Below are 21,989 nucleotides of genomic sequence, written 5' to 3' on the forward strand. Positions count from 1 at the left end.
CAAGTAACGTCACAGTTCCCCGTGGTCAAATGATTAGCATACATGCTTCTCATGCGCGAGGTCCGGAGTTCGAACCTCGTAAGATGCTTCTAATTTTTTTTTGTGTATAGTTAATAGTTAACCAATGTTCTGCCTGTAAATTTTGAACAAAAATTCAAAGGCATGGAAAAGCATATGTTGCTTATCTCCCCTCCCTTCAACAGTCTTTCACATACATTGCAACTACTTTCTTAATAAATCAATTCATTGATTAGAGTTTTACACTTGCAAAAAAATGTTAGCTATAAACTTGAGAGGCCCCAACTACGATCCCTATCGAGCTAAGAAATTAACCCTAGTCATATTAAAAAAATGCCCCAGACTGTTAGGAGTAATTTTTTTAAGGTAAATTAAAATGGATTTCGACCAAGAGTGTTCGTGTTATGGATAAAATTCTGGTCAAGAACTTTTTAGAATGAATTTGAAGTAAAGTAAGTATTTTACGTGTAAATGGTTGTCTGTCATTCTCACATACAAGAGGTTTACCATAGCTGTACAAGTGGGCCAAAAATTGTCCTAAAGGAGTGTCATTTGACAATAATGGCATTTAAAAGAATTGTAATAATCAGCGTTTAGGATAACAGGATTATGGAAGTTCCGGTATCTATACTACAAAAGAATATTAGAAGAACATGAGGTTGAGCGTGATGTTACGCAGGCTTAATGTGTATTTTTTTATCTTTTTTAAGAACTATTTGTAACAATGAACTGAAAAGAAACTGTGCATTCCCGGATTCAGAAGTTTGTATTAGAGAAACAAATTGACAGCAAAGGCATGATCGTTAGGGAGCATAGCGCCGAGTGTAGGTATGTAACGAAGGGGGTATACTGAACATTGTTAAATATTAGTATATGACGTACCGTGAGGGTCGAAAATGCCGATTTAGCTTTAAGACAATTCGATTTAGTATGACCCAGGGTCGGACATATTCCAATTAGTATGACCCTGGTTGAGAATTAGCTTAAAGCTATTTCATTTAGTACGACCCAGGGTCAGACAATTTCAATTAGTATGATACTAAATCGAATTAGTACGACCCTGAATTAAGATAAATCTATTTAGCTTTAAAACAATTCGAATTAGTACGACGCTGTGTCGGACATATTCCAGTTAGTATGACCCTTGGTCGGACATATTCCAAATAGCTTTAAGACATTTCCGAATTAGTATGACCCTCAGTTACAGCAGCCATCTTTAGTACGACCATGGGTTGGACATATTCCAATTAGTATGACCCTGGGTCGGACATATAAATTTACAATTTGAATGACCCTGGGTCGGACATATTCCAATTAGCTTTAAGACAATTCCGAATTAGTATGACCCTCAATTACGGCAGCCATCTTTAGCACGACCCTGGGTCGGACATAGTTACAATTGGTATGACCCTGGGTCGGACATATTTACAGTTAGTATGACCCTGGGCCGGACATATTCCGATATGTCTGACCCTGGGTCGTACTAAATATGAAATAGCTTTAAGCTAATTCCGAACCTGCATCATACTAAGTATAATATGTCCGATCCTGGGTCGTACTAAATGAAATAGCTTTAAGCTAATTCTCAACCAGGGTCATACTAACTGGAATATGTCCGACCCTGGGTCATACTAAATCGAATTGTCTTAAAAGCTAAATCGGCATTTTCGACCCTAATGGTACGCCATATTAGTACGTATATGTAATTGGTGGCCTATGGGTGCATTTTGGGACTAGATTCTGAGCACTCAAATATCACTATTATCTTTAACTCATGAACACTATTTTCCATTGTCTGTCTAGTCTTGACACATTTGAAGAAATGATTAGATCTACGTTCATTTAAACAAAACATTTTCCTTTGTTCATAATTTTTATAACAATTTTAAGAGCAAAACCGGCAGGCTTACTGTCAAAACTGAAAATATCAAAAAGAACAATTTATGCAGAAAGAAGAAAGAATCCGTATGGCTATGTTTTCCCGTCAGATAGGCAGCGCCTAATTTCATATTACACAAAGCAAATGGTCGTTCTCAACCAATCATAACACTTGGCTCTCTTAACTTTTAAATCGAATATGACTGTGTTGAACAATTTGTAAAAACCATAAAAATAATTTAAACTAACGATACAATGGTAAACGGCCATGTATAAATGTACAATTACTCAAACCTTCCAAAACACACCAAATAAGGTCCCTTGTCAGTTACTCGATTCCCGTTCGGCTTTTATATATCCCATTCCGGTTTTTGTGCTAATTATCTATTTTTAAAATTAAGCTTCCGGTTTGCAAACGAGGCAGAATATATGGCGGAAGCGATGATTCAGTACCTGTAAAATTTCAAACATTTTTCGATTCTATGTTTTTAAAGAAGAAATGAGGTCTATTTTTGTGTTTGTTTTACTACTTTTAACAGTAGTTAATGTTTGTGCACAAATAGGTAAGAAATCAGTTTGTAACGTTATTGTGATAAGGAAATATTTACGTTTGTTTACAATTTTCTTACCTGTTCAGGTGTGCCAAATAACAGGTAAACAACTAAATGTAAATTTGACAGTTTGGTAAGAATGGAAGTTCACTGACATGATATGCCAAGAATGAAGCAAAGCATTGGCTCAAGGCCTGTTGTATATTTCAGGGGTACCACTAGCAGGCCTCCTAATGAAACCTTTAAAACCTTTAAAAACCTTTAATTTCAGAGCAAACCTTTAAATCTTCTGAAAAAACCTTTAAAACGGCCAAATAGCCTGTAATTTTCTCTCAAAACCTATATTTTTGTTCAGACTGCTTGCCGTGCCAGTTTAAAGCACGTAATGGTTATACTACTGTCAGGTCTAGGAAAGTGGAGTATTTACAGATTATCTGTAAATTTACAGATAATCTATAAATTTACAGATTTTTCAATCTGTAAATTTACAGATCAAGTGTTTGAAAACTGCTAAAATTATATTTAGACACAAAATCGCAGCTTGAAATTAATTGATTTACTTATGGTATGTATAAATAAAGGTCAGTTGTAACTTTCAGTCATTTCTGTTGACTTTGATTTTTCTGAAAATGCCAAAAAATCAAAGTCAACAAAAATGGCTGAAACCCACAAATGACCTTAATTTATGCATGCTGTAAATAAACCAATTAATTCCAAGCTGCAGTTTTGAGGATAAATGTTATTTCATCAGTTTTCAAACACTTGATCTGTAAATTTACAGATTGAAAAATCTGTAAATTTATAGATTATCTGTAAATTTACAGATAATCTGTAAATACTCCACTTTCCTAGACCTGACTGTATTTCTTCCCCCCTTTTAAGTGTTGTTATTAGGATACTGCTTGTGTATCTTTCATCTTGAGTTTTTCAGAATGCTGTTGTGTTCACCAGACCACATAAATGTAGTAAATACCTATATATATTATGTGTTTTCAACGAGAATTCCGACAAAAATAGCCTTTATTTACTCTTTATTTTTTTTATATTTTACACTAAAAGGCCTTTATAAAGTTTATTTCCATAGATTGGAGCCTTTATAAAAACCTTTATTTTTGTTCAGGCCTGCTAGGAGGCCTGCACTAGGCATGAAAAATCCAAGAGTCTCGGAACCCTTTGGTCCAAATTTTGAAGGGTCCTTTTTACAAAATACAGGTCCAGTCCAGTCCCAACATGTGGATACTATTGCCAATAGTATTGGCTATTTTTTTAACATAGTTTTATGCAACTGGTAATAAAATATTATTAACCAAAAGTTGATTATTGTTTATTTCACAATGTAACCCATAATAAACTGGGCTTGTGATGTCGCTTGCCAGATTTGCCATTGGCAAATATCGTAATAATTTGGTGATGAAAACTCTTGGCGAATCATTTTTATGCTGCATTTTGTTTACAATCACAGAATGATCTTCTAATATTCTCTGGATGTACAACAAGACGCCGGTCAAACATTAAACCGGAATCCACCTAAAAACCGGAATACACCGGAATACACTTTCCATAACCGGAATACACCTGTATTTTTTAAGTTAAAGGTATTTTTGAAAGTTTTTTGATATAATTCAGTCATATATATCATAAATAATTAACATACGAAAGGAAAATAAAATACGTTCACGCAAAATGATTTTATACGAGATTGAAGTTCGGCAACCGCGCGGGAAATTTCCATAACCGAAATACACCCGTATTTTATTAATAAATGGTATTTTTGTAGGGTTTATTGCAGAAATCATTCGTGTATAATATAAATAATAAGTTTACAAAAGGAAAATAAAATACTTTTAACGCAAAACGATTTTATACGAGATTTGAATTCGGCGAGCGCGCGGGAAGTTTCCATAACATAAATGCACTCGTCCTTTTTTTAAAAATAAATAGTATTCTCTTAAATAAACCCTTTTTATTATTTTTTGTAAGTTGTAGAACCATGTTCAGTCAGATTAAACATGAATGAATATTTGAGAGAAGTTTATTAAAAGTTAATTCTGTATACGAGATTATAACTTTACGATCTTACGGAAATGTTTTGCGCTTGCGTCGCTATGACTAGATACCGAATTGTTGATTATTAAAATTTATTTAATTGTTTCTTCAAATAATAAGAAAATAATTTAAGATAAAAAATATCAATATTCGATTTTAAATGAATTATAAACAAATTACTGGCCCCGACATAAACCGCGCGGATCGGAAAGGGCTTAACATGATCGGAAAGGGCATGTCACATGTTTATTATTGAAACTTATTTAATTGTTTCTTCATATTTCATTTAACAAATAAAAAAGAAAATAAACTATGAATTATAAAATAGCAATTTTTGATTTTTAAATGAATTATAGATAAAATACGAGGGGCATAAACCGCGCTGATCGGACAGGACATAACATGATCGGAAAGGCCATGTCACATGTTTATAATTTGAAATTATTTAATTATTTCTTCATATTTCACATTTCGTTTAACAAATAAAACAAGAAAATTAATTAAGAAAAAATATCAGTATTCAATTTTTAAATGAATTATACATAAGACACATGTCACTGCATAAACCGTGCTGATCGGAAAGAACCAGCCGTATGTTTATTATTGGAACTAATTGAATTATTTCTTCATGTTTAATTTGATAATTTAAGAAGAAAATAAACATGATAAATTTTCAAAAGAATTATATTATGTTTAATATATAAATATAAAAACGTTTACTGCGCTTATTTCCAAAGCACAATTAATATCCTTTGAATATATGCAGCGTAACAAACACGTGCCTCTGATTAGTCCTGATAGAGTTTGATTGGATTATCACACCTATTGATTATATCAATTAATCAGTATATTTGTAAGCATACACATGCGACATGTGACAAATAATGTCTGACAAGATAAGTACAGTTAAATATGATAAGCTTTTATTTAATTTCATACTTGTCGATATAATTGCAAATTGAAAAATTGAAGTAAAACAGGTACATTCAGTATAGTTTTTTATTTTTCATGTACTTTAACGTATCAATACTAATTCAATGTTTTGCTAAAACAGCGATGTATTGTAGATTTAAACATTTTCATTCCTCCTTCCTTCTCTCCAGGATGCACTAAGTCTCGATCATAATGTCTTGGGTATCGTAGTCGTTTTCTTTTATCAACATAGTCTTCCTTTAAATACTTTTTCAGTGTTTCATTTACAGAATTCCTTATTTTGTTAAAATCAGTTTTAGTAATTCCAGTCAACCCCGGAAATTTAGGAAAAGTGTTTTTACGTCGTAACTTTACCGAAATTCAGAAATTACATCGCGAAAAACGTCAACAATCTTATTATTTGAATTGACTGGAATTTACCCGGGAATCGTCAAGATACAAAACATCATACCGGTAGTTTTCCATTCCACGAGCACGTGCGACCTATCGTAATATCTAATTTACATCGCTCGACGTTACTTTTGTTTATCAAAACACGTACAAAAAACGCGTGAAGTGCATTCATTTTTTAATATTATCACTTCAAGTTTTCAACACCGCTTAAGAAGTAATACAATTTGAATTCTATAACGATTTTAATAAGATATCGACAGTAATGTAGGGAAAATTCTATAAAAACGGTCGAATTTTCACATAATTATTTGTAAAACTTCAAACAGCGCGATCTTAATTACTTATTTCTTTCTGAAAGTAAATAAATGATACATACTATGGCCATAAAATTCAGACTTTTGACCAGAAAGTACAAAAAAAAAACAGAATAAAAAGATCTTAAATAATGAAAAAGCGGCAGCAAGTTAAATAAATGGAGTAAAACGATTTTTGGCAAACAGATTTCTGTTAGTGCGGCATAATCGGGTGAAACACAATATAGGGAACAGTAGTGTTGCACTTGGAGGTGAAAAAATAAGTTCTTAATTTTGGCAAAAAAAGTATTTTTCTACTTAGTAGAGTGCTTGAAGTATAAGCAACTTAAGTGGTTTGCTGGTACTTGTATCGGAAATGTGATTTTTAAAGGCTGATAAATTGCATATTTTTGCTGGTTACGGACACTACAAGTGGTACATTTTGTAAAATAAAGCTTCAAATTTATGATAAACTTGAACTATTTTTACTGTTTTGTAGGACAAACACATGGAAATACATAATGCAAGGAAAAATAGGACTGGGAAAGGTATAGATACTGAAAAAATGAAACATACTTTTGGATATTACTTTGTTGCTAAAAAACATGTATATTTCAAATCATTTGACATCTTTCATTTCAGTTTTAATGATGTAAACTTAATGAAAAATCAACACAAATTCTGTCTTTGTTGAAATAAAATGACAGATTAAAGGGAAAGTGATTAATTTTCAAAAAAATCCTAAATATTGATAGATACAAGTAATTGGTTACGGACACTACAAAAAAGCCTCAAGAATGGTTTTGCATTAGATTATGTTAAAAACATTAAATCCAGTCATGGATTATTTGGTATAATGTTAAAAAGATATCTGAATGGAAAGTGTATTTAAATTTGATATTCTTCAAACAGAAATATACAACTTGCCAAATTAAAACCAATGAAAAAGAAAACAGAACAACAAAATCTGAAAACTTCCTGTTTTCATGAAATCTTGTAACTTAACAAGCAATATTAAGTTCTCTAAGTGATACATTATTATCAATACTTCGTATTCATATCACACAACACTTACACTTATTAACTCAAGAATGTCTCTAACCAGAAAAAAGAAATTAAGTTCATGGTTATGGACACTACAATATGAATTATCTAACGAAAGTACTCATATCTATAATCTTTTTGTAACTTTTTTTTTTCAAATTTTCAGATGTCTCGGTGTTGAAAATGTAGCCCTATTATCAGTCATAGTAGATTCATCTATAAATGCAACAACATTGTCTCTTATCTCCTATGACAGATCCTGTTTGTGCGGACACATAAATTTCTTTCTACTCTTTTTTTCCTTCATCGTGTGATATTGATATTAGTTCTGCTTTCTTAGTTTTGAGTTACTCCTCTCTACTTCTTGTCGCTGTCTCTTTCTACAATCTTTCTTTCTTTCTTTCTCTCTCATTTTTAGCTCATCTGATTTTTTGAAAAAAAATGATGAGTTATTGTCATCACTTGAGCGGTTGTCGGCGTCGGCGTCTGCGTCGGCGTTGCCTGGTTAAGTTTTATGTTTAGGTCAGCTTTTCTCCTAAACTATCAAAGCTATTGCTTTGAAACTTGGAATACTTGTTCACCATCATAAGCTGACCCTGTATAGCAAGAAACGTAACTCCATCTTGCTTTTTGCAAGATTTATGGCCCCTTTTGTACTTAGAAAATATCAAATTTCTTGGTTAAGTTTTATGTTTAGGTCAACTTTTCTCCTAAACTATCAAAGCTATTGCTTTGAAACTTAGAATACTTGTTCACCATCATAAGCAGACCCTGTACATCAAGAAACATAACTCCATCTTGCTTTTTGCAAGAATTATTGCCCCTTTTGGACTTAGAAAATCAGTTTTCTTGGTTAAGTTTTATGTTTAGGTCAGCTTTTATCCTAAACTATCAAAGCTATTGCTTTAAACCTTGCAACACTTGTTCACCATCATAAGCTGACCCTGTACAGCAAGAAACATAACTCCATCCTGCTTTTTGCAAGATTTATGGCCCCTTTTGGACTTAGAAAATATCAGATATTTTGGTTAAGTTTTATGTTTAGGTCAACTTTTTCTCTTAAACTATCAAAGCTATTGCTTTGAAACTTGCAACACTTGTTCACCATCATAAGCTAACCCTGTACAGCAAGCAACATAACTCCATCCTGCTTTTTGCAATAATTATTGCCCCTTTTGGACTTAGAAACTCATTTTCTTGGTTGAGTATTATGTTTAAGGCAACTTTTCTCATAAACTATCAAAGCTATTGCTTTAAAACTTGCAACAGTTTTTCACCATCATAAGTGGACACTGTACATCAAGAAACATAACTCTATCCTGCTTTTTGCAAGAAAGATGGCCCTTTTTAGACTTAGAAAATCATGGGTAGGACAATATTTCTATTATACAAAAAAAATCAGATGAGCATCAGCACCCGCAAGGCGGTGCTCTTGTTCTTTTAATTTTCACATTGGCCTGGACTGAGTTTCTGCCTTTCTTGCCATTTAACCTCTTCTAACCTATTCAGCATTTTTGTGCCTTTAAAGTTTCAGCACTGCAGCTGCCTCATCAGATCAAAACTATATCTGAATCACAAATGCACAATGAAATCAGACATACTTCTACTTTATTATAAAGCAATTAAATTGCAATATTGCAATATAAATTTAGATATTATAACCATACGACACAGATGTGCACACATACACATGCCATTGCCTATTCTCTATAAAGCAAAAATGATCATAACTGCCGCCAGTAAAAATATACTCAGAGAAGATTCATTCCCTTCATCTGCACATAAAGCGTGTTCATCTGTTAAAGTTTGAAGCAAATCAGGCTAAAACTTTGGGAATCGTTGACAGGGTTTTCCCCTATCATACTATATTTTATATAGCAAAAATTATCAAAGGGCCATAACTAAAGTAAACAGTCACAGAAAGAATTTCTCCCTTTACGGTCATCTGAACATCAAGGTTGTTCATCCGTGAAAGTCTGAAACAAATCAGGCTACTAGTGTTGGAGGAGTTGGACACATAAAAATGTTTCTCTATATTCCTTATGATTAAACAGAAACTATCAAAGGGCCATAACTGTAGTAAAATAGTCACAGAAAAAAATTCATCGCTTTAATGTAATATACACATCTTGAGCTTGTTCATCTGTGAAAAGTTTGAATCAGGCTAATAGTGTGGGAGGAGTTGGACACAAAAGATTTTTCTAGATATATTTCTATATAAAAATATCATAGTATTATAACTGTGGTTAAAATAGTCACTGAGAAATTCCTTCTTTTATGGTTATCTACACATCTAGGTTGTTCATCTATGAAAGTTTGAAGCAGAGCAATCTAATGGTGGGAGGAGTTGGACACACAAGATTTTGAACAAACTGACGGATGTACATACATAGAGCAGCAACACTATATGCCCATCACATAAATATAAAATCTCATCTAAATGAATATACATGTACCTGTCATCACATGGTTTGTACTTAGTACTTCTTGAAGAGATTTTTCTTTCATTTGCAAGTTTTTAGATATTACTTTTAATCATAAATACTTGTAAAGATTTATTCACTTGAACTGTAAGATGTATAATAATCCAAACAGAAATTTCAGTAATACTGGTTGTTTTTTTTACATTGTTTTAATTTCTGTAGTGTCCGTAACCAGGTAACACCGCCCCTCTGAAACATTTTGAAAAGAAACATTATTGTAAGCTACATGAATTTGAATTATCTTAACAATGATGCTCCTGAAGAAATTTGTCTAAGTGAATAACTGTTAATTATCATTATCACATCTTTACATTTTTAATATAAATCTGTGCAATTTAGATGATAAACATGATTTTTAGCACTTTTGAACTGTATCTATATTATTATATCTGAAAATATTTGTCAACAAATACATATATTTGTTTTTTCTCAATATTAATAAACTTTGAAATGATAATTTTTCATTTTTCTGTAAAAAGATGCAAGTTTTGATTTTTTCAGCTCTGGTTACGGACACTACAGTTTCAAGTAGCATTATTAAATAGACAAAATTTACCTTTTGTAGTGAAATTATTAATAGACTTTATTAAATTTGTCATCAGTGAACCTTCCAAATTGAAAAAAAGTAGTGATCCTTTATCTCTCATCGCTTCAATGTTTGCTATGACATCTTTCAATTTCATGTTGCAGCAACAGAAAATGATGCTGTATATAAAGATGCCGCAATAAGGGTTTTCCAATGTGGTTGCAACATCAAAAAGTTGATGAAAAATAAAGTTGATTAATTAACTTGTGAAATCAGTTATTACTTTCATAAGAATAGCTATAAATAAAATTAAAAAAAAATGTTTATTTACACCATTGAAAGACAGGTTACAGACACTACAGGGTTTTGTAGTGTCCGTAACCATATTAGTGGTGCTACAGCAAAAATGTAGTTAACAATAAAGGAAATAGCATAAAAATTTAATGTCAACAGTTAAATTTGATAAGAAAAAATCAATAAAGACTCTCATAATATCTTACAAATCTATAAAATACAATTGGTTACGGACTCTACATCTTTTCACAAAAACCGGATTTTCAATTTTAAAAATTCATACAAATAAATTTCAGAAATACATTATTTTGATTTTTTTAGCTCGACTATTCATAGAATAGTAGAGCTATTGGACTCGCCCATGCGTCGGCGTCCGCGTCGGCGTCCGCGTCCCGATTTGGTTAAGTTTTGTATGTAAGCTGGTATCTCAGCAACCACATGTGGGAATGGATTGAAACTTCACACACTTATTCACTGTGATAAACTGACTTACATTGCACAGGTCCCATAACTCTATTCTGCTTTTTTACAAAATTATGCCCCTTTTTCGACTTAGAAATTTTTGGTTAAGGTTTTGTATGTAAGCTGGTATCTCAGTAACCACTTGTGGGAATGGATTGAAACTTCACACACTTATTCACTGTGATAAACTGACTTACACTGCACAGGTCCCATAACTCTATTTTGCTTTTTTACAAAATTATGCCCCTTTTTCGACTTAGAAATTTTTGGTTAAGGTTTTGTATGTAAGCTGGTATCTCAGTAACCACTTGTGGGAATGGATTGAAACTTCACACACTTATTCACTGTGATAAACTGACTTACATTGCACAGGTCCATAACTCTATTTTGCTTTTTTACAAAATTATGCCCCTTTTTCGACTTTCGTATTCATTCAGTCGACAAGGCTGTTGAATAGTCGAGCGTTGCTGTCCTCTGACAGCTCTTGTTTCTTTAAGTACTATTACAACAGAGAAATGATTCTGGACCAAAATATTAAAGAAAAAATAATGTTAACATTGCAATTAATCATTATAACAAAAGGAAGGAATTTCAGTGAAAAACTGCATAACATCTTACCCATATCACATTTTTCTTGACAGCTTCAACAATTTTCATCCGATCATGATAAATCAAACACCAAAATAATTCTTAAAAAATTATCTTTATGCTGATAACACACATTTACATGGAAATATATAATATCATACCATTATTTTATTTGGAAAATATGGAAAATTCTAAGTGCAACAACATAACGCTTCAAAAATGACTTTTTCTAGATGCGCTTTTTGCCACTGCTTGAAAATTATTTGGCTAGATCAATAAAATTTGGCACAGAACTTCTTCATATTTAGTGTTCTGATGTGTAAATGTTAAATTGCAATAAAGGGTTAGGAAATTTTTGAAAACCATGTATAACAATGCGATATTCTAAATGCTCCCTATATTGTGTTTCACCCGAATAGGTTACGTGACCTCGTGAACGTAAATAGAAATGTGGTTTTAAAATATAGCAATATGATGTCGTTGCGGTTTAAAATGCATCTTTGTACATGTATATTTTTGACACGACACTTTACTTTTAAGATATTCTTCTTAAACAATAATATAAATTCCTTGAGGGCAAATAGGTCATAGCGGAAGGATATCCCCTATTATCGTTTGACACATTTACCTGTCAGTTTATGCACATTCGCTTTTAATAACAAATTAAAGGAGCTGATATGGTTACTATATTATATTATAGCATAAAAAGACTATTTTGAAATAATTTTAATCAAAAAATCGAAACTTGAAAGAAATTTCCCTATCTAAGTGTTAAAATCTAACAAAATTATGGCGATTGTGGTTCATCCACGAGTGCGCAAATTTCCCGTGCACTCAACACATTTTCAACCTCGTATAAAACGTTTTGCGCATTTTAATTTCCTTTTGTAAATTAATTATTTATTTTTTTAATATGACTGAATTCTGTCATAAACCCTAAAAATACGATTTATTTAAGAAATACAGGTGTACATTAGATAATTTTAGGGCAAGGAAATTCATTTACGAATACGCAAATTTCCAGTGCCTTCGCCGATAACTTATGTACAAAACGTAATGCGCAAAAGTATTTTGATTTCATTTTGAAAATTAATTATTTATGATATAATCTTTGAATTCAGTCATTAAACCACTTCAGTAATAGCATTTGTTGAAGAAATACGGGTGTTTTTCGGTTATGGTAATTTCCCACGCGGTCGCCGAATTTCAATCTCTTATAAAATCATTTTGCGTGAACGTATTGTATTTTCCTTTGGTATGTTGATTATTTATGATATATATGATTGAAATATATCAAAAAAAACCTTCAAAAATACCTTTAATTAAAAAAATACAGGTGTATTCCGGTTATAGAAAGTGTATTCCAGTGTATTCCGGTTTTTAGGTGGATTCCGGTTTAATGTGTGACCCCAAGACGCAAGGCAAAAAATCGATACAAAGTCTACAATAGTCAATACGTTATCCGGATTATTAAAAGGTTATTAAAACGCATATTATTATTAGTGTATTGGAGATTTGCATACATGTGTGCTTTCAGTGACCACGAGTGTTCATTTAGAATAAACAAGTTAATCATAAGGACACAGTTTTATTGTAGGAAATGAATTATAAAAGAAAGGATTATTAAAGGAAATTGCCAAAATATGCCAAAATACATCAAAATCCCACCATGCATGAAGAAGACATGCTCCGGACAAACTTCAATTTGACCTTTGCAAAAATATATTATTTGCAGGGACACTGTATATTACATAAAAAGAACATCGGACATCATGCTAGGGATTTTGCCCTAAGTTCAATGCTATTTCTTGACTTCAGTAGCTGATAGTTTTATATAACAGCTTCAAATACTGATAAATAAGTTATATTCCTATCAAACTGTCACAAAAAATAATTTTATTTTAAATTCGTTTTCTTGAAATTCGAACAGTCTGTAACTAAGGGTCATATTTTTGAAAAATTTAAAATGTGTATTTTTAGTTAAAATAAGCATTGGTATTTAAGGTATGTCTACTATGAAATATTTTAACAAAATAAATAAACTGATACCATGCAGATTATCAGTTTTATTGACATTTTTCAAAATAAACGAAACGGAAAAATAAAAGTGGAACAAATCATTTGGTCCCTAACTGTACTTCAGTTATTTCCACCCGAGTGCCCGTGATAACACTGATGCATTGATCATATCCTATTGTTTGTTTTCTATACATCTATTGCTATACTGTATTTATACACATGTACAATACTGACCGGGCATTATGTGGAGGATTATTATTGAATACATGCAGTGGTGTAGCTGGCCATACATTGGCGTAGTTGGCCTTTTTCATTTGAAACGGAGCGGTGCAGGAGACTGCCTATTCCATTGCGGGTTCAGGGATGCCTTACTTTTAGCATTTTATATCAATGGACCTTCACTAGCTAGTATCAACATTTATATAGATATTCTTGGGGTGTCTGTGTTAGTTCTTTGAGGTCCTTACTAGTATTTCGGTTGGCTTCGAAATAAGTCTCAGACGTGTGAGGGAATTGATATTAATTCTGGGGGTGTCAGTGTTAGTTATGGGCGAGTCAGTATTAGTTCTATGGGTGTCAGTGTAAGTTCTGGAAACAATTAGGTTAGTTAATGAGATGGTGTCTGGTGTAGTTTTTGTTAGGGTATTAGGATGCTGGATCGAATAAAAGCAAATGTTGCCCTTAAAGTGCATTCTAGGTTCGCTTCAACTGTGTCCTACAAAAGGTAAAAAATTGCACCTAAGTGGCATTATTCCCATAGAAGTTCATCTGTATTTCTTTGTCATGTTTACATTGAAAACACATAATTATGTAATATGTCGAAACTACTTGCTTGGTTTTTGACTTATGACAGGTGCAGTTGTGTCAATCCTGATAACACTCAATCGACATACTTAGACTGTCAAGAGGTAACAGATCTGATTGAAAAATTCATAAGATATACTTATAAGGATCTGTCTGCTTTCTAGCTTCACTTTCTATGCCCCCTATTTATTTAGTTTAGTGTTTTCTGTGCTTGAAATATTTACAAAAATGAATAAAGCTGTATATATGTAAGGTTTAGGAAACACATGCAATAAGTGTCAAATATTTATGTAAAAATTTATTTGCTGACACCATGTATGTAGTTTTTTTCAATTTTAAACACTTTCCCACCCGTGACCAAGTGCCATTTTTGCAGCATACGTATATAATAATTATTTACAAAGGCATGTGAACTATTTTCTTGCGTCACTGGTGGGAAAGATGTTTAAAACGTAAAAATGATTTATGTTCATATTTTAATAGAAAAGAGAATGAGAAATGTCTACAAAGTCTTCTTTTTTGTTCATAAACTTGTAAAATGAAGTCGCATTTATCAAGAAATGGTCTTCAACTATCATAACTGCAATTTCAGAAGTCTATCCCTATGTCACGTTTTCCTTAATCGGATAGGCAATCTGAATAGGAAAATGTCCGAGGTCCTTTATGCACTATGTTGGTTTTCTCTTGGTTCGGCTCAAGTGATGATTGCTTTGACATGTATGCAACTTGCAAGAAACATGAAAGTCCAGAATATTTGAGCAACTTCTTCATTCTAATTGCCCAGTTGCCAGAGCCCTGTTTGTGTATTTAATAATAAATGTCATTTAGCTGTTTTGTCTCTTTCATAACCTATTTTACATTGTAGTTGTTATTTGGAATCTGAGGCAGGAAGAATGTATTTTGAAAGTAGCATTCTACAAGTAAAACTTAGTGGCAAGACAGTAATTAATAAAAAGTGAACCTTGGAAAATTCTAGCTATTTTTATTTAAGGAACTGGTTTGCAGAATGATACACATTGATACAGTATGTTTAACATGGTTCTAACTTCTAAGTCACTTATATAGTTCTTTTACCTCCCCCTATATATATTTATTGTAATCACATTAAAATTTATCAGTTTGTATTTGTGATTTCATTAACATGTAAAGAAAAACTTGTATATATTTTCAGAAACGTTAGCACGATGGTGTGTAACAACAGATGCAGAAGAAGAGAAATGTGGAAATCTGGTTAGAGCAATCGAGAAAGTGCAGAACTTAGGAATCTCAGCAGAGAATGTTCACTCGAATTACAAAGATGAAAACAACCTCAATGACTTCAGTGATATGCCAGTTATGTCATGTGTGAGGGCCGCTGATGTGTAAGTCATTATCATTGGGGATAGGCTTATAAATCTAAATATAATGCCTTTTATTATATTGTGTAGAAGTTAGTGGTTAACCCTTATCATGCTGGACACAATTGATTCTGCCTTTGCAACCAGTGCAGTCTGTTCAAGATCTGCACTGTTCGCCATTCTGTCTTGAGATTCACGTAATACTAGAAACTGTATGAAGATTAAAATTTGGTAATTGATAGAAATTGATAAAAATTATCTTTGAAATTTGTGAAGGACTTAGTCAAAAACTTGTCTAAGGAAAGTCAGGGTTTCCGTTGCAATTTGCCAAAGTCGCCAATGGCGAAAAAAATAAAAAAATTGGCGAAAAAAGTTTTTACCGTAGATGTATTTTTATAATGTGTATTTCTCTGTCTTGCCTAAAAATCAATATTACCCGTGGGCGTTTCCGTTCATGATACACAATACACAACGTGTCACAAACCAAGGGATTAGCGATTCGGCATCAATTACACAACGCTGCCACGTGCCTCTCGACCTTTGACTTTAATTTAAACATGCGATAAACCAGTGACAGCTTTGGATGTAGAACCTGTGACGTATTTTATCGGCAAAATTATTAAGCTCCGCCTTTACATATGTCATCGTTGATGGAAGTAATTTGGCGAGGTAGTTTACTGTTATAGCAAAACAAATGAAAATCATGTTTCACGGACTGAATTAAAAGCACTGACAGCTGATTTATACATGTTTTAACAAGCGGAATCACAAAAGTAGTGTCAAAGTAGCCATTTCTAAATTATATTTTGTAGCAAAACTTCGGAATGAACGACTGACGGCCCGGGAAATCTGCAATAAATTCCAGTAATTTTTAAATCATGATCGTGTTACATAATTTAATTGTATAGATTGATTAAAGCAAATTCCAATAGAAAACTGCGATAAACAAGCAGAAATCAATGGTAAAAATTAACTCTGGCCATAGAAAATAATTTATAAATTTTTATTTTATAAATAAGGCCTAAAAAAAATTCTTTGTTTCCGGTAACATGCTCAAAAAAATTAGGGTATGTAGGTCGGAAAAACTTTTTTTTTTGGATTTTTTTTTTTATTAAGGGAGACTTTTAGGACAATGTTGGCAAAAAGCCGGTCAATATAAGTATTGACCGGGCCGGCGGTCAATACTGGTTAAAACCGGTCAATACTGGTCAATTCAATACTATGGTCACTTTTAGTTGGTCAATACTGGTTTATTCAACACTTTTACATAATGTACATTCACAGCTTATCATAGGCTGTAATAGTAATATAAAAATAAATTAAATAATAAAGCAATTTGAATAATATAAAATTTTGTTCATTAAAAAGTATAGTGGTCAATACTGGCCGATTCAGTTTTAGTCCTTGTCAGTGTGCCCTGTTCAGGCTCCATTTTGGACAATATACTTAAGACTAGTCAATACTAGTTTATTCAATGCTTTTATCTTCTTACAGTAGCCTTTATTTTAAATTAATTAAAGATTTTATTACTATCAATTACACTCATTGAAATGGACAGTGCTGGTCAATACAAATTTTGGTCCCACACAATATTCCTGATCAGTACATGTAGTGGTCAATACTGGTCTATACTTTGATTGCATTAATTACTTTCAAAATAAAGTTATCATGTTCAATCATTGAGAATTGTAGTGGGATTAATGATCATGACAGCTAAATTAGTGACTGTGGAGATAAACAGGCCAGCAACATATTGTATATTGTAAGACATGGTGTCAATTAGGCAATGTAACAATAGCTATCAAAACACAAACCACTTCCATGGAAAGGTCCAGGTGTTCACAGCAATTTTTCATTGAATTATTTATAACAGTAAAAATAGATTTATTACTTGTGAATCAAACACTTACTGCTACAGTTTAATACTTTCTGCAAATTAAGTTCAGTTAAATTAGTAGTTTTTCCACTTACTGTGATATTTTTGTAGAAAAATAATATATCTTTGTAATCTATGATCTAACAGAAAATGTTCAATGACCAGTAAAAATTCATCCAATATTGACCAATCAACCACTTCTGACCAATTAAGGAGTACTGATTAGGTTGCTTTAACTAAATAATAATGTCTGCATTCACCATAATCAAGCCCCAAATGCCCCTAAACAGTCATTATTTAATTGTTCATAAACTTTGCAAAATATCTTAACAGTCAGTATTGATTAATTGACCAGTATTGACCAATCGACCAGTATTGACCACTTCAGGGAGTATTGACCGGGGCGGTTTTAACCGGTTAAAAACGCCGGTTAAAACCAGGGGCGGTTTTAACCGCCTAACATTGTTTTAGGAAATAATTTTTGTGTCAAAAAATGAATACAAATAGGGGGGTTATTCCTCTAGAGCATCAGTAAGTTGATTTGTAACATCACTGTCCATGTTTAAAGCATAAAAAGTGCAGTTTTGCAACTTTTTGTCAAAAAGTTGAAAAAAATGTTCTCCAAGGCCATAAAAACATTTAGGGTCGAGCCAAAAATTTGCCAGATGCAAAATACAATGATATGTATATCTTGTTTGATTTATAAAGTCCTTTTATTGAAATATAATTTTAGGTCCGGCTTCAGGGTCTCGAGCCCCCCCAGCACCACCAACCCCAACCCTCAACTCTCCCCCAGTTAGCTGAGAAGTGGCCTATACTCATCAAAGATGCACCCTACTATTTTGGCAAAGGAATAATAATAATATTTTTATATTTTTTTCAAAATTTAGACCCAGAAATGCACCAGAGGCCACCATTCCATACCTATATTTCATGATTTTCCCCCTGACCCCCTCTCCCTCTCATCAAGAGAGTACTAACCCCTCCATTACCTCAAAATTTTTAACCTAAAAATGCACCAGAGGCCATGATCTCATGCCTATATTTAAAAAATTTCCAGGTGAAGAGCCCCCTGACACCCCCCCCCCCACTTCCCCCACTTCCAATAAAAGTTTTAACAATTAAATAATGAAAAACACTATAAAAATGACAAATTGTTGCACCTTGCGCAGTACGTTGGAGAATACACATCCCTCATCCCTCCCCTCCCCCTTAAATGCATTACTGACATCGATATTTTGTGGCGAAAAAAAAAATAGGGTCAGTGAAAACCCTGGGAAGTAAATGATAAATCTGATATTAGCGGAATTTGTATTTATATTTCTAGTATAGTCACTAAGTGACGCAGCGGCATGTCCTGTCCTGCCCTTTTTGACTGCCGCAACACTGCCCTTAATTATATTTATTAACTAAAAATAGTATTTATGCAAGAGCTTTAAGTGTATATGCAGTGTTGTAGTTTTTTAGGTTAATAGATGTATGTGACTTTTAATTTCAGGTTTAAATGTATGGAGTTGTTTGAAGAAGATGAAGTGGACATGATAACTCTGGAGGCTGGACAAGGGTATTTTGCTGGTAGATACCACTCCATGAGACCAATTGTTGCAGAAAAATATGACACTGGTAAATTCACTTGAATATCTTATCTTTATATACATGTATTCACTTCAAATGTAGAAAATCCCCATCACCTAGACTTAACTTTACTAAATATTGTGTATGTAGTGTTGTATTCATAATTCAGTTGATTGTTAAATCTTCCATTTTTAGCTTGACTGTTCAAAGAATAGGTAGAGCTATTGGACTCGCTTATGCGTCAGCGTCCCGATTTGGTTAAGTTTTTGTATGTAAGCTGGTATCTCAGTAACCACTTGTGAGAATGGATTGAAACTTCACACACTTATTCATTGTGGTAAACTGACTTACATTGCACAGGTTCCATAACTCTGTTTTGTTTGTTTACAAAATTATGGCCCTTTTTCAACTTAGAAATTCTTGGTTAAGGTTTTATATGTAAGCTGGTTTCTCAGTATTTACTTATGGGAATGGGTTGAAACTTCACACACTTGTTCACTGTGATGATCTGACATGTATTGCACAGGTTCCATAACTCTACTTTGCATTTTTACAAAATTATGCCCCTTTTCTACTTAGCAGTTTTTGTTTAAGTTTTTGTATGCAAGTTGGTATCTCAGTACCCACTATTGGGAATGGATTGAAACTTCACACGCTTGTTCAGTGATGATCCGACATGCATTACATAGAGATTCCTCAACTTTATTTTGCTTTTTTACAAAATTATGCCCCTTTTGTCGACTTAAAAATTTTTGTTTAAGGTTTTGTATGTTAAAGCTGGTATCTCAGTACCCACTAGTGGGAATGGATAGAAACTTCACACACTTATTCACTGTGATGATTTGACATGCATTGCACAGGTTACATAACTCTACTTTACATTTTTACAAAGTTAAGCCCCTTTTTCAACTTATAAATTTTTGGTTTATAAAGTTTTGTATGTAAGCTCATTACCCACTAATGGGAATGGATTGAAACTTCACACAATTGTCCATTGTCATGAGCTGATATGGATTGTACAGGTTCCTTAACCCTGTGTTGCAATTTTACAAAATTATGCCCCTTTTTAGACTTTAATATTTGTTCACTTGACAAGGCTGTTGAATAGTTGAGCATTGCTGTCCTCAGACAGCTCTTGTTAAGTAACTTCTGAAGATGAAAATTCAGTATTTATGGATCAGACAGTAGGATATTGATGACTTGAGTATAAAAGGAATGATAGTTTGTAATCAAAACTAATAAGAAATATTTATATTTCAGTACCAGATTCTCCATTGGAATACTATGCGGTAGCTGTAAAAAAGAAAGGAAATCCAGTTAATATCAATACACTGCTGCAGAAGAGGGCTTGCATTCCAGGTTTGTTTATGTTAGGAATTTCTGCTGCCAAATGCCACTGTTGCAGTATAGGAATAGTTTTGTCTGTTGCTTAAAACTCTTGATAGCAAGATTTTTCTTTTCCTGAAGAGTTGGCAAGTTTGTACACAGTTGTTTTTACTGGATTGTGAAAACATTTTTGGTCTTATATAAGTAAATCTGAAGTTTCAATTATTATAAAGTGAATACTTAATAACTTGATACAAAGTAGGAGAAGTTATCATAACCCCATCAGGGTAGGAATCGATCGCCAAGGATCAAACACCATGTCCACTAAAGGCCGGTAGTATGTAACATTTTCGATCTCAAATACAGGGTTTTCTGCAAGCGATTATCATGTGAGCCGTGCCATGAGAAAACCAGCATAGTGGCTTTGCGACCAGCATGGATCCAGACAAGCCTGTGCATCCGCGCAGTCTGGTCAGGATCCATGCTGTTAGCTAACGGTTTCTCTAATTGCAATAGGCTTTGAAAGCGAACAGCATGGATCCTGACCAGACTGCGCGGATGCGCAGGCTGGCCTGGATCCATGCTGGTCGCAAACGCACTATGTTGGTTTTCTCATGGCGCGGCTCATGTGCCATGTGCATTTTGCTCTCGTTAATGGCTACACATTTAATCATGCAGATTTCTGAAATCTTTATGACATGTGTTAAGTGTGTATGTATGACTAGTCATTTGTTACAAGAGACAGCTTCTCTGTGCAAGATAATGTTGTTACATGTCACTTATTTGTCAGTAAATTAAGCACTGAGGCCTTGAGTCAGTCACAGGCCAGCATGTATGGGAACTTGGTTTTGTCTCAGTATTGGTTTTGGCAGGAGGGCCAGAAATTGCAGTTCCTTCATCATTTACATTATAAAATTTTGTGTGCTTGAGTGTCATTTTTTATTCATTGTGGAGTAGAATTAGTAATCTTGAACTTTTCACAGATGGACAACAAGAAATTGTAGATTACATCTTATACATTTTTTTAGGAGGGCATAATTCCTGGAGTAAGGTAATGAGTCTTTTGTAATTTGTTTAAACCTAATTATGGACACAGCTATTTATTTCAATGGGTATTTGTTTCTTGTTGACTCATTTCTAGTTTCGCATTTCTTCATTTTTCAGGCATTGGAAGTGGAGCTGGCTGGGTATATCCGATATCATACATGTTGCAGACAAAGAAAATTACAGTGACACAATGTAATGCAGTGGTGAAGACAGTAACAGAATTCTTCAGTCAGATGTGTCTACCAGGAGCATTGAATTCATTCTACAATCCTTTCGGTGAGTAAAGTAAAAGAGGTTAGGGTCCAAAGGTACAAACTGAGTTTGGGGACCAGTAACAAATATTCTTAATTCCGATATATGATTGGTTGTTTCCGTATGGCTCAAAATCTTGTGTGTCCAACTCCTCCCATACTATCAGCTGATTTGCTTCAAACTTTCACAGATGTGCAGATGACCATAAAGGAAGGAACCTTTTTCTGTGACTATTTTTATTGCA

General features: G+C 33.2%; 1 protein-coding gene across 1 annotated transcript in view; it reads left to right on the plus strand.

Moving 5' to 3' along the window:
- The first annotated feature begins 2,313 nt into the window (after positions 1 to 2,313).
- LOC123546695 (melanotransferrin-like) overlaps positions 2,314 to 21,989 on the plus strand; it is a 40,592-nt gene continuing 20,916 nt past the window's right edge. Inside the window, exons 1-5 of the mRNA XM_045333172.2 lie at positions 2,314 to 2,459; positions 15,504 to 15,693; positions 19,044 to 19,168; positions 20,381 to 20,479; positions 21,611 to 21,769. Coding sequence (XP_045189107.2) covers positions 2,396 to 2,459; positions 15,504 to 15,693; positions 19,044 to 19,168; positions 20,381 to 20,479; positions 21,611 to 21,769 — 637 coding nt within the window. The 5' untranslated portion in view covers positions 2,314 to 2,395. The remainder of the gene's footprint in view (positions 2,460 to 15,503; positions 15,694 to 19,043; positions 19,169 to 20,380; positions 20,480 to 21,610; positions 21,770 to 21,989) is intronic.

Source organism: Mercenaria mercenaria, chromosome 9, assembly GCF_021730395.1.
Source record: "Mercenaria mercenaria strain notata chromosome 9, MADL_Memer_1, whole genome shotgun sequence".
NCBI classification, from domain to species: domain Eukaryota; kingdom Metazoa; phylum Mollusca; class Bivalvia; order Venerida; family Veneridae; genus Mercenaria; species Mercenaria mercenaria.